Source organism: Gobio gobio, assembly GCF_949357685.1.
Source record: "Gobio gobio genome assembly, chromosome: 22".
Lineage (NCBI taxonomy): Eukaryota > Metazoa > Chordata > Actinopteri > Cypriniformes > Gobionidae > Gobio > Gobio gobio.
The window spans coordinates 12,741,260-12,754,959 of record NC_137118.1 but is presented as its reverse complement, the minus strand read 5'-3'; the positions used below and the strand labels follow the sequence as shown (position 1 = coordinate 12,754,959).

General features: G+C 35.6%; 1 protein-coding gene across 1 annotated transcript; it reads right to left on the bottom strand.

The window, feature by feature from the left end:
* On the bottom strand, positions 1-5,658 carry cldn7b (claudin 7b). The gene is made up of 4 exons (XM_079803896.1): positions 5,131-5,658; positions 3,078-3,242; positions 2,697-2,781; positions 1-1,449 (listed from the first exon to the last, which is right to left on the bottom strand). Exons 1-4 carry the CDS (start codon positions 5,351-5,353, stop codon positions 1,293-1,295), a joined length of 630 nt encoding a protein of 209 aa, XP_079660022.1. The 5' UTR covers positions 5,354-5,658; the 3' UTR covers positions 1-1,292.
* Positions 5,659-13,700: the final 8,042 nt, after the last annotated feature.

The window sequence follows — 13,700 nt, the reverse complement described above, 5'->3', positions numbered from 1 at the left end:
GGTCTTGTTTAAAAAATTTATTTACATAAAATTTGTAATTTGCAAACTTAAACAATCGAAAACATTTTTAAAAGTTAAATATTTGCATAAGCTGGTCACAAATATGATGTGAACTACATTTAGCTAAACTCCTAAACAGACTTGAGGGCAACCCATCTCAAGTGGTCCAAGCATAAAGACCAAAGAAAAAAAAAAAAGGTTTCACGTTGTGGACAGATAGAAAAAGACGTAATCCATGTGACCTCTTTGTAACCAGCCGTGATAGAACTGAACCAATATCCACAGTCATTTTCTCCTGACCAGTAAGTGGCGTGTATAATACAAGAAAGGAGTATCAAAACATTTTGTAACATTTGCTTTATCAATGTGCACATGCAACGAGGACGACACTGAGGAGCTAAAAGCACAAAAGCTAAGGTTAAGTTTCACGTTGCATAAATAAGAGCCATTTCTTTGATGAAAAAAAATTAAATAAAAAAGCATTGATCAGGTTGCTCAGAAAAAGAAACCGACCAATCAGCAAATTTTAAAGCTTAGTACCTTCATCTTTAGCATCATCTAAACAAGGTGAAGTTCTCAGACTAGTTCAGTAAGTTTCTACTTCATTTCAAAAACAATTAAATCAAAACTTCCCTTAGAGGATGTTGATTTGTATAAAATTGCGTCTTGTTTGAAAAGAGAGGTCATTTAGCAAAGAAAACTAGAAATTTGCACGTTTATGCCTTGGTTCTATATAAAAAAAATATATATACACAATAAATGCAAGTTGTTCTTCTCATGCACCCCAGTGTCTGGCACATTTGATTTGATGACGTACACAGCAAGCAAGACAGATGATGAGGTCAGGACATGGCTTTACAGCAGTAATCAGTGATGAAGTGTAACTGAGCGGTACGAGTGATGATTTTTCCCTGAGCATGCCTCCCTCTTTCATGGTCGCTAAACATGGCAGTCTTATGAAACGAGGAACACACTGGGGAAGAACCCCCCCACCCCCCACCCCCCCTTCCCAAACTCACATCAGCAACAGGATTCATAATAGGAAGAAAAAAGATTGTGCTTACAAAAGAAAGAAAACAGAAGTGACCTTTTTTTATGAGGTGGGCTGCTGTATCGAGCACGAGTAAAAGCTGCCCGAGAACCCTGATCTGAGCAGTTTGTTCTATTCTAAGTCAACCACAATAAAAGAAATTACAATAACAACAGATCTCAGATCAGCTGACTTGGGAAACTACTACCCACGCTCTGTGATTCGTTTTGGACTTCTTCAGCTTGTGAACAACTGATGTGGCTCAAACGTACTCCTTGCTGCTGCTGGGCGGTCTGGAGGACTTGGGGTACTTGGGAGTAGATTTACCCTTTGGGCAGGAGGCAGCCAACATGCCTCCACCCATTATGTCCAGGAACGCACCTGCCCAGGCGATGAAAATGGCTGAACCAAACTCATACCTATAGAAATGGAGTATTATATTAGGAGCTGTGATTAACAATACTGAGAAGAACAAAGGATTCTTTCACTTTAAAATGTAAATTACCTCGTGATTTACTCACCCTTAAGCCAACCTACACTGGTAAAAATTATGTGTTGGATTTACTTAAAATATATATGCACCATTTTTGCATCACACTTTTTAAGTAAACCCAACTAGGAATAATTTTACTTAAAATTAACAAGAAAACCTGTTATATGTACTTAAATATTTGAGTGCACTCAACATTCTTTACTTAAAAATATATGTAACATGCAAGTATGTGCAAGTTGTGTTAACTTAACATTACTTAGTAGATTATATCTTGTTACATAGATTTTTTAAGTAAAGAATGTTGAGTGAACTCAAATTTAAGTACATTTAACAAAGGTTTCCTTGTTAATTCTAAGTAAAATTTTTCCAAGTTGGGTTTACTTAAAATATATGCACCATTTTTGCATCACACTTTAAGTAAATCCAACACATAATTTTTAACGGTGTATATGACTCTTCTTTCTGATGAACACAGAGTTAATAAATATCCTGACGATTCCAAGCTTTATAATGGCAGTGATGGGGTCCATTGATTTTGAAGCTCAAAAATGTGCATCCATCCATCATAAACGCACTCCACGCGGAAAAGCCCTTCTAAAGCGAATCAATTGAGTTTTGTAAGAAAAATATCCATATTTAAAACGTTATAAAGTAAAATATCTAGCTTCCGCCAGACCGCCTTCCGTATTCAACTTACGTAGAAAGTGTAACACCTCTTGTGGTTCAAAACGCTTACGCTACGTCCAACATCGCACCAGTTACGCTTTTTTTCGTAAGTTAAATATGGTCTGGCGGAAGCTAGATATTTTACTTTATAAAGTTTTAAATATGGATATTTTTCTTACAAAACTCAATCGATTCGCTTTAGAAGGGCTTTATTAACCCCCTGGAGCCGTGTGGAGCACTTTTAAGATGGATGGATGCACTTTTTTGAGCTTCAAACTCAATGGACCCCATTATAAAGCTTGTAAAAGTAAGGATATTTATTAATATAACTCTGTGTTCATCAGAAAGAAGAAAGTCGTATACACCTAGGATGGCTTGAGGGTGAGTAAATCATGGGGTAATTTTCATTCTAAAGTGAACTAATCCTTTAAGAGAAACTATAAAATAAGGTGAAGCACATGGATAAATGCCTATACTCTTATGGTTTGCAGCCACATTTAAACTTACTTTGTATTGACAGGGGTGAAGGGGTTGTAGAAGTCCCGGACGATTTGACTTGTAAACCAGCCACAGGCAACAATGCTGCAGACGGCTGAGGAATGGAAGAGAAGCGATAAATTAGTTAATTACGAAACAACTTCCAAACACAGTATCTGTTTTTGACACAGTATATGCCCACTGACTGAGAGTGAACATTTTCTGCACGTCATCTGTCAAAGTTACATTCTCTAATTCAGAGCAATGAGAAACCAAAACAGTGCAGACAGACATTCCAAACCTGCCAAGAGTTCATTTAACCTTGATACTTAAAAAAAACTAATCTAGAAAATGCTGCTGTAGTTTAATTACATAACTAACATTAATATAATTATATTAGAGTGAAAGTACCTGCAACAATGAGGATTATACCGCCTGTCATGGCAATACGGGACTTTTTGACCTTGTCATCACCAGCACAGTTAGTGCACTTCATGCCCATGCTGGCCACAGCCAGTCCCGCTACTGTGAAGAGGATTGACACAATCATCAGGGCACGAGTTGCCTGGAGAGCACCTGAAAGGGGGAGGGTAGAGAAAGAAAAAGTTAATAATTTGGTCTCGACATGTACATTCATGACAATGACATTCAGATCGTGGTTGAAGTTTAGCACACAAAAAGGGTGTGCGCCAATAGTGAAACAAAGATTATAAACATTCTAAAGGGTTTTGAAATGGCCTAATTCTCAGCAGGGACAAAAAAGCCCTTCCCCCCACTACACCTGCAGTCAGGTGCAACAAAGACCGGTTCCAACCGGAAGCCTCCTTTGAGAGAAGTTTGTACACATATGTGGGCAGCGATTTGCCCTTTAGATATAGAGCAAGAACAGGTTTAACCAGTCATGGGAACCTGGCTTTTACTGAAACCATCTATATACTTTTGCTTTGTGGGCACGGCTTTCAAAAGTATTAAACATCCTTTTAGTATCGAGACAAATTATTCATAATTCTTAGGAAGAACTCCATTTTTTAGGAACTTGTCACCTGAAGTGAAATGCATATTCAAATCTTACAAGATGTACAAAATGGCTGCAGGCCATTACGTCACCTTACCGGGTTTTCTTCTCTCTTTGCTTGTGCCGTGTCTCATTGTTCATCCCTAACAGCAATACTACATACAGTAATTGGTGTTGTACTTCTGTGTACATAAAATACAATGCAAAATAAACTCTATAAAGCTCTATATAGATAAAAACACAAATGGAAGACGTGAGCCAAAGGACTCCTTTCCATCAGTCTCAGGTGTGGAGAGTAAACAGGGGATGAAATAAGGTAAACATCACAGATGGAGCAAACGCCTCTGTTGTTCTAAAAAAGCACTCTTTGAGTTTAAATAGCTTCATTGTCTGTTTAGGTATTTTCACAAAGGAGTCCTCGTTTTAATAAGCTGTGGGGAAAGTACTCGAGTGATTCAAAGACAATGCCTGACTCCCCCACCCGATATAGGAGCAGAGTTTCCGCGAGTGGAGGAAGGGTGGGAGTCACGCCCGTATAATCATTACTTTGAGTAAAAGCGTAACCCAACCGTATCACCAAACACTAAACTAGCATTGTCCCAGTCTGAATGTTCACCCTAACCTTAAAACGATACACATTTTTGTTTATTAACAATTAATAATATCCTATTTTGACTACTCTGGCTTGAAAACTAACTGTTCACACGTTCTTGAAGAACGGCTGCCCTTTTTACCACCTGTGAGCTTCATTTGACCCAAAACAAATGAATACATACAAATCCTTGTATAACAAAGATAAAATCAAAACAAATAGCATTAGCTAACACCAAGCTGTGCAAGAATGTGAGATACTAGTCAACTAGATTATGACAACAAACGCCAAATTGTATACAAATCAAGGGGAAAAATGCGTGAATTTGTGAGGGAACGCATGGAATAACAGGTGCGTGTCCTTGCTGTGGTAACACGAGATGAGTTGCTATAGGGTGTGGCAAAGAACAACAATTTGGGTGCTAGCTTTCATGTACGGATAAAGATAAATATCACAACAGTTTTAAATATAACTTGTGCCTTTATATTTGACAGGTAAAAAAAGAAAGAAAAAGGGACCAATAGTTTTTTTTAGGTTATTGACAAAGTTTACAAGTTGTATTCTTTGCTCAGGTAACAGCTGTATGACATGACAGAAATAAATTATATCAGTAAGCTGGCGCCATTCGACGCCAGAACACTCATATCATTATCATCAGTGTGTGAAGAAGCGATCATATGCCAGTATACGCTGAACAGTGCGCGCATGCGCCCTCTCAGGTACATTCTTTCGCCAAGCAAATGCTAGTTTAAAAAATCATAACTAGAAGGATGTTCTAAAATAGACATCCAGCAGGGTTATCAATAGCCTAATATAGTACAACATATGTAAAAACCTTACAGGTGGGCTGTACTTACTATCGAGTTGTAGAATGGAGTCGTACACCTTGCACTGGATTTGTCCGGTACTCTGAAATGCGCACGACATCCAAAGGCCTGAATACATCGCTATCGCTGTGATTATATTATCTCCAACGTAGGCAGACATCTTCCATTGAGGCAAGATTGTGCCAACAATGAGCCCAATCAAACCCAGAAGCGATAGAGTAAATCCCAGGAGCTGCATTCCTTTATTTGCCATCTTTCCACAATGAATCTAAAAAGATTAACTAGTCTAAAAATATATCTGTTTGATATCTGGAAACAATAGTTCAGCGCGGTTTCTGTAGTCCTCCGACTTTGAATCGGTTAAATTCACAAAAAAGTTTTTAAAAATATAATAAAAATCCGCTAAAAAGAGCTGTAGTGGATGCCCTGACTCAGACACCTGTTGAGTGAAGCCGCACCTTGAATATGAAATGAGCTGCTGATTTGAGCTTTATCTTCCTTTTTGTGGGCGGAGACATTCTGAGTTTCGCCTAGGTTGAGTTTGCCCATGTTGTTTGCAAAGGTCTGGGGGTTTCGTGACGACACCGTATCGAAGTATGAGTAACGTTATCACAAATCACAACTTGGTCATACTTTCATCGTTTGATGATATAGAATGTTTATCGCATCTTGTCTCTGACCTGAATGTCAAGAAGCCTCGTTTAAAGACGTTGCCTAAACCTTTTCCATATAATAATGGCTACATAATGCAGTGCGTGTCTATGTTTATATATATATATATATATATATATATATATATATATATATATATATATATATATATATATATATATATATATATATATATATATAGGCCATACGCCTACATACATTACATGTATATAGGCTATACGCCTAGATACATACATTATTTATATATATACATGTATATAAAAATAAGAGACCACTTAACTTTACATACATACATATACATTATATAGGTTATACATGCATAAATTATATGAGGACAATATATATATATATATATATATATATATATATATATATATATATATATATATATATATATATATATATATATATATATATTGTCCTCATATAATTTATGTATTTATAGCCTATATATAATGTATATGTATGTATGGCCTATACACAGCTCTGGAAAAAGCTAAGTGGTCTCTTATTTTATATATATATATATATATATGTATATATATGTATGTATATAATGTATGTATGTAGGTGTATATCCTATATACATATTATGTATGTATGTATATATACACTCACCTAAAGGATTATTAGGAACACCATACTAATACTGTGTTTGACCCCCTTTCGCCTTCAAAATTGCCTTAATTCTACTACGTGGCATTGATTCAACAAGGTGCTGAAAGCATTATTTAGAAATGTTGGCCCATATTGATAGGATAGCATCTTGCAGTTGATGGAGATTTGTGGGAAGCACATCCAGGGCACGAAGCTCCCGTTCCACCACATCCCAATGATGCACTATTGGGTTGAGATCTGGTGACTGTGGGGGCCATTTTAGTACAGTGAACTCATTGTCATGTTCAAGAAACCAATTTGAAATGATTCGAGCTTTGTGACATTATGCATTATCCGACAGGTGCATTATCCTGCTGGAAGTAGCCATCAGAGGATGGGTACATGGTGGTCATAAAGGGACGGACATGGTCAGAAACAATGCTCAGGTAGGCCGTGGCATTTAAACGATGCCCAATTGGCACTAAGGGGCCTAAAGTGTGCCAAGAAAACATCCCCCACACCATTACACCACCACCACCAGCCTGCACAGTGGTAACAAGGCATGATGGATCCATGTTCTCATTCTGTTTACGTCAAATTCTGACTCTACCATCTGAATGTCTCAACAGAAATCGAGACTCATCCGACCAAGCAACATTTTTCCAGTCTTCAACTGTCCAATTTTGGTGAGCTTGTGCAAATTGTACCTCTTTTTCCTATTTGTAGTGGAGATGAGTGGGACCCGGTGGGGTCTTCTGCTGTCGTATCCCATCTGCCTCAAGGTTGTGCGTGTTGTGGCTTCACAAATGCTTTGCTGCATACCTCGGTTGTAACAAGTGGTTATTTCAGTCAAAGTTGCTCTTCTATCAGCTTGAATCAGTCGGCCCATTCTCCTCTGACCTCTAGCATCAACAAGGCATTTTCGCCCACAGGACTGCCTACTGGATGTTTTTCCCTTTTCACACCATTCTTTGTAAACCCTAGAAATGGTTGTGCGTGAAAATCCCAGTAACTGAGCAGATTGTGAAATACTCAGACCGGCCCGTCTGGCACCAACAACCATGCCACGCTCAAAATTGCTTAAATCACCTTTCTTTCCCATTCTGACATTCAGTTGTCAAGTGATAAAAAGGCGTTTCAGTGCTGGAAATTAAAAAAAAAAATCAAAAAGTAATCAAATGTAATCAGTTACATTACTTAGATAAAATAATTGAAATAGTACACTACTTATTACATTTTAAATACGGTAACTTGTAATCTGTAACCTATTACATTTCCAAAATAAACTTTCCAACACTGCTTATGCAATGGTAACTTTGTTGACATTTTTTTCTCTCTATGGGATTCACTGTTCAAACAAACTGTTGTGGTACTGAGTCATATTCTGAAGGATGACATTGTTACAAATGAAGTGCCAAACAGAGTGAAAATGTCCTGAAATCTTAGGCCAGTTATTAGATGGAGGGATTATTTTTAGACTTAAATTGACATAATCGAGTGATGATTATTAACCACGGACAGGAAACTGTGACCACCTGTTACAACATTTACAGGAAATGCAGCTGAAATGCCATGTTAGTATGCATATGATTGACACAGATACAATATTGTTTAGGAGCATATAGCTGTTCCTTGAACAGGGGTTTTAAACTTCTTTAAACTTTTTTTTGTTTGTTTAAACTTTAGCAAATATATATTTGTATTAGCTAAGCCAAAGCAAATTGTTAAAATTTTATCTAAGTTAACATATACCCACTAACGGAGTAGGCTAATGTTAATGTATAAACATGAAGAGAATAAAAGGAGCAATAATAATCTTTATATATATATATATATATATATATATATATATATATATATATATATATATATATATATATATATATATATATATATATATATATATATATATATATATATATATATATATATATATATATATATATATATATATATATATATATATATATATATATATATATATATATATATATATATATATATATATATATATATATATATATAATATTTTTATTTTATTTATTTATTTTTGGCATGAAATGTTATGCGGCCGTGCTGAGGGTCCCTCAAATGTCTAAGACACTCTTCAACTTTTTCATACGGTTGTTTCATAAACAGATTGTTTCAGTGTTGTTCTGACATGTCTTCCTGTTTTAGTAACTGATAGTAGGTGCTGATAACATGTATCTGTATTGTAAAAAGCCAAACTGTTCAGGTTCTTAGTAACTGCTCTGTAGTTCCATAGAAATGTGTTCGTCTTAATATAGTTTTTCAGTGGAGTTATTGCACGTCAGGATAACTTTTCATTGCTGTTTGTATAGCCACATTATCAGAACATACAGAGAAAGAGAAAAGGGAGTGTCTTTATTATGATGTCACAGGTTTCAGTCAGAAAGAAAAACATGTTATATGATTCATGGATCTACACTCACTTCCTAGTTTATGAGTATGTGAAACTGTTCACTAAAGCATTATTTGCCGCAGCTCTTGTGAGGGGGAGGGTTTTACGTACCGGTACTGGTCAAACAGGTTCTACTGTGAACCACAAACACCAACCCTGGGCATTTCCTGGAATCTAAGCTGAAGATATTAATACATAAAGGCCTAAAGATCTCTGATTTATATTACTCTCCACACACGCAATCCAATACAAACATTCACGGATCACAATTCTCTCATACTATCTTATGCTCTAGTGAGACATTTCACACACCCTACCAATCACTGTCTCAGAGAGCATGAGAAACTCGGAAGTTTATTTCTGACGTTGTGTGCAGATTCTAACTTCCTAAAAATATCTTTGTCATGGAAGTATAAGAATAATCTTTTTTCCTGGGTAGACATTTGAATGTCACCTCTATGTTTTTGGGTGGTGGTGGGGAAAGGTTTAAGGGGGGTCTTATTAGACCCACCCCTATAATTGTTTGGGAGTTCCAAGTCAAGTAATTCAAACTGTCAACTGATAGTGATTCATAGCTGGGAGTAAATGGGACGAGTATCAGAGAAGCTCGTAATTCTGACAACTACTGTATTGTTAGCATGTATTGCTTTATATAGTTTAATTAGCTCTGGGGTGTTTGCATATATATATATATCTTATAGCATGGGGCATTATTATTACTTTGATCTTACCCACCACGGTTCCTATGGAGACGAGTTTCATGGAAACTCTTTTTCTCTGTCTGCTCATACACGCAGTTTCTACTTTCTACCGCCCCCTATTGGAAATATCCCGCTAGTGTTCAGTTCAGCCACTAGGGGGAGTCGTGGCCTTTCATTGTAGCTTCAGTCAAAGGTCTGAGAGCTCTGACATTTGTTTTGTTCTTTCCTTTATCGGTGTAATGGATGCTTAACATCACCAAATGCCTGAGCAGACTCTCTGTTTTTCTCTTTGTTCTTCCTTCTTGGGGTCTGATAACAACAATGGCCATTTACATCCTAATGAGAACAAGAAGGTGAGATGGAGAGAATGAGGGAATAAAGGACAGAAGAGAATGTGTGGGAATGAGATAAAAGCAAAATCAATGGTGATGTTACCAGGGCCTCACAGGGAAGGATAATGGAGGACATTTGGATAAATACTGAATGTGTGTTTTTGTAAGAGGCTATGTCTGAGACCACTAAAATGAAATGCTACTATTTACACTACTTCATTACAAAATATGTTATGACCATAACCATTTCAATTACATTTTGTTTGTCCCTCTTTTGCTTTATTGACAGCAGCACTTGAGCTGAATATTATTCGCAAAATTATCCTATTATTTCTTTTTCAGATTTTTTTATATGACCTATGCACTGTAAAATCAAATAAGTTCAAAAAATAACTCAAAAAAATTGAGGCAATCAGTTTCCTCAGATTTTTAAGTTAAGGAATTTAAAGTTTAAGGAAGCAAAACTTGCAGATTTTTTATTTTGTAATCATACGTTTTAATTGCTCTGAACTGGAAATATTTGAGTAAGCTTCATACATTTAACTTAAAAGTATAATCAACATTTTTTTTTGTTGTGGAAACTTCACTGAAAAAACAGGAAAACACACATTGTCCAATTTACTTAATCATATTATTTGCGATCTACGCAACAAAATTGTGTTTCTCTTCTAAATGTGATTTCTTTGCTTTCGATTAATGTAATTCTCTAAAATGTGCATACTAAATTGCATTTTTTGGGGGTGAATGTGAACCAATAAAGCACTCGAAAATGATTTTTGCTGAAACAGTAGTTCCCAGCATGCTTTGCTTGGGACTTGACGAGAAGAGTAAAATTGTTGGGCAAAATAAGAAAAGCGGGAGACTTTATATTGTTTAATAGTGTTTAATGTTTAATTATGTTGGAATTATTAGAACCATTTAAATTATTCTAGGTTACCATAGTGGAGAAGAGTGGAGCAATAGCTTAGTGGACTGATACAGCACATGTCATTAGCTTAAAGAGCATTTCATACAGCACACATGTTCATTGCTATTGCTGGCTATAATGAAAGCTAGTTAGTACAATCTTATAAATCACAAAATGACAACAAAAATATAAAAAATAAAATAAACTTGTGTTTTGTGATTTGATTAAAGAAGTAGAGTCTCCCTGTGTACACCCAACCTGTTCTCATCAATCAGCGTATAAATAACTCAGCTTTACACTTTCCAATTGCGTGTAATGTGTTGGGAGCCATTTTAAAATCATTTTGAGACTACTCAATTGGTTTACTTAAAAATTACTTCATTACATGATGTTGAAATTAAGAGAACAAATTATGTTTGTATAACTTAATTAATCAATGTGGAACCGATGTAGATGATTAAATCATGTAAATCCAACGCACCTTTTTTTCCAGTGCTAGCTTTAACTAGCTAATTCAATAAATGCACCCTTGCTAATTGCTCACACAATGCTATAGCATTCGCATAGCATAGCATTTGCTGAATGAGGACAGCAATATAATACATTTAAAATGTATCAAGCTCATGCTCCACTCGTCACCATGGTAACCCCCCAAAAACACAACATAACAGAAACTCTTCTAAATTAGCATAGAAAAGAATTAAACACTACACTGTAAAAAAAAAAAAAAAAAAAAAAAAAACATTTAAAAAGTAAGTTACCTGGTTGCCTTAAAATTTTGAGTTAATTGAAATTAAACATTTGAGTTAATACAATGAACATTTGAGAATCGACATCCCCCTTTATTCAAATATTATTCAAATATTTTGTAAGCAAATTGCGTAATTGTGTGTTTTATTTGTAATAATGCAGTGAAACATGCCAAATTGTGCTATTTTCATGATTTATCACAATTTTTTTTATTTATTTATGTGGTTCAGAGACAATAATATTTTGAGTTTCTATTTATTAAACCAATTTCCTTCATTTGTTTGACTAAAAAAAATGTATTTCAATGAACTAAACATTTTAAGGCAACCAGGTTACTTATTTTTTTAAGTTAAACCAACACATTTTTTTGGTTCAAAGTTCATTTCAACTCTCTATATTACAATTTACATTCAACTGACTTACAATTTTGAGTTAAATCTTGTATAACTTAAATTAAAAACTTATTTTGATTTTGAGTTAAATTAACTTAAAACATATTTTGTCATAACTTATTGATCCTATAATTTTTTACAGTGTACTAAATCTCCCACTTAACGTTAATCGTGCACAAACAACATTGTATAACCTATTTTTGGCATTTACTGCCCCTTTTGAGTGCCATGGCAAAGCATGGAAATAGAAATCCCAGCCCAGTTTTGGTTAAATTTAAGTCAGTCTAAATTAAAAGAAACAAGTTCATAAAACTCCAAACAATGAAACAGTTCAGATTACTTAAAATGTGTCAGTTTTAAGAGCTTTGTCAGCCAATTCGGACATACAGGTTATCTGCAGACAATTAGAAGCCTCACACTAGTTCTTTTTGAGGGCTTCAACTTTAAAGGTCCCCTTCTTCGCGATTCCATTGTTCAAACTTTAGTTAGAGTGTAATGTTGCTGTTAGAGCATAAATAATACCTGTAAAATTATAAAGCTCAAAGTTCAATGCCAAGCGAGATATTTTATTTAACAGAAGTTCCCTTTCAAAGCCTACAGCGAACGGCTGGCTTGGACTACATCCTGGTACTTCCTTCTTTAATTACGTCAGTAGAGCAGTAGAACAGACTAACCTCCGCCCACAAAGAAACGCGAAAAAGGGGGAGCGGTCTTGTTGCTGTCCCACGTGGAGAAGCGGACGGTCGCGTGGAGAAAAGGAACTGTTGCGTTGAGTGTGTTTATCGCCATTTCATCGAGACGCTGTTATTTTCATCCAGGAGTCAAATCACCTTTGTTTGGCTTTCCCAGGGACGCTGTAGAGATTATTGAACCATACATCTCTCCGTTAAGAGGCGTGACCTTTCCAACGTGCGCTAAGCTGCTGTCAAATTACAACACAGGAACCGCTTTCACGTGCGCTAAGCTGTGGTCGAATCACAGCACAGGAACCGCTTGCACAATCAGAACTTGTTACGTATTTCTGAAGGAGGGACTTCATAGCACAAGGAAATCACCAGCCGTTTTTAGGACAGTGGAAACAGCGGTACACAGATAAGTAAATTGTGTGAAAAATACTGTGTTTTTTTAAACGCGAAACATGAACACATGTTATATTGCACACTGTAAACACAATCAAAGCTTCAAAAAAAACACGAAGAACGGGACCTTTAATAACACAACAACAAACTTCTTAGTTGGCGTTATCTGCAGCTGTCTCACCTTGAAGTTTCCGAGAACTTGTTCAAGACAGATAACGAACACTAGTCCTATTAAGAAAAGTATCAAAGTTTATCAAACAAAAACAGCACAGAAAACTAGAATTTTTAAAGAATCTAAATCTCCATTTTACCATAAAGTAGGTACGGATTGTTTTTTTAGTTTTTTTTTCTTTTCAGAAAGGTGATTTTTACTCTGGATAATATAATAATTTAATAAGGAGAAATTTCACTGCAGAATACAATACAATTTTATTATGTGTATTTATGAGGTAATATAATATTTTTCATTGAGGATGTTTGAAGCAGTTTAAGTTGTAATTTTGTGGTCTTATAATATAACAAAATTAAGTATCGACCTTACGTTAACTATTAAAGGAGCATTAGGGTTAAAGTAACACAATAAGCAGGCTATTTTAGGTAATTGACCACATCCTCATAATCAAGGCTGCTGACTCAGGTTTCATTTGCATGGTGCATCTCCTTCTTCCACTAGAGAGCAGTATAAAACAAGTCTTAAATTGTTGCAGCCTCTACGCCGAAGACCTTGATGATCAGTTTAGGTGGTAAA

What these genes read in the sequence shown, in the direction of transcription:
- cldn7b (XM_079803896.1), bottom strand. Translation starts at nt 5,353, where the DNA reads ATGGCAAATAAAGGAATGCAGCTCCTGGGATTTACTCTATCGCTTCTG. An exon ending in CTCCATTCTACAACTCGATA is followed by an intron (nt 3,243 to 5,130) that starts GTAAGTACAGCC and finishes TCCCCCTTTCAG; the next exon opens with GTGCTCTCCAGGCAACTCGT. An exon ending in TTCACCCCTGTCAATACAAA is followed by an intron (nt 1,450 to 2,696) that starts GTAAGTTTAAAT and finishes CCATTTCTATAG; the next exon opens with GTATGAGTTTGGTTCAGCCA.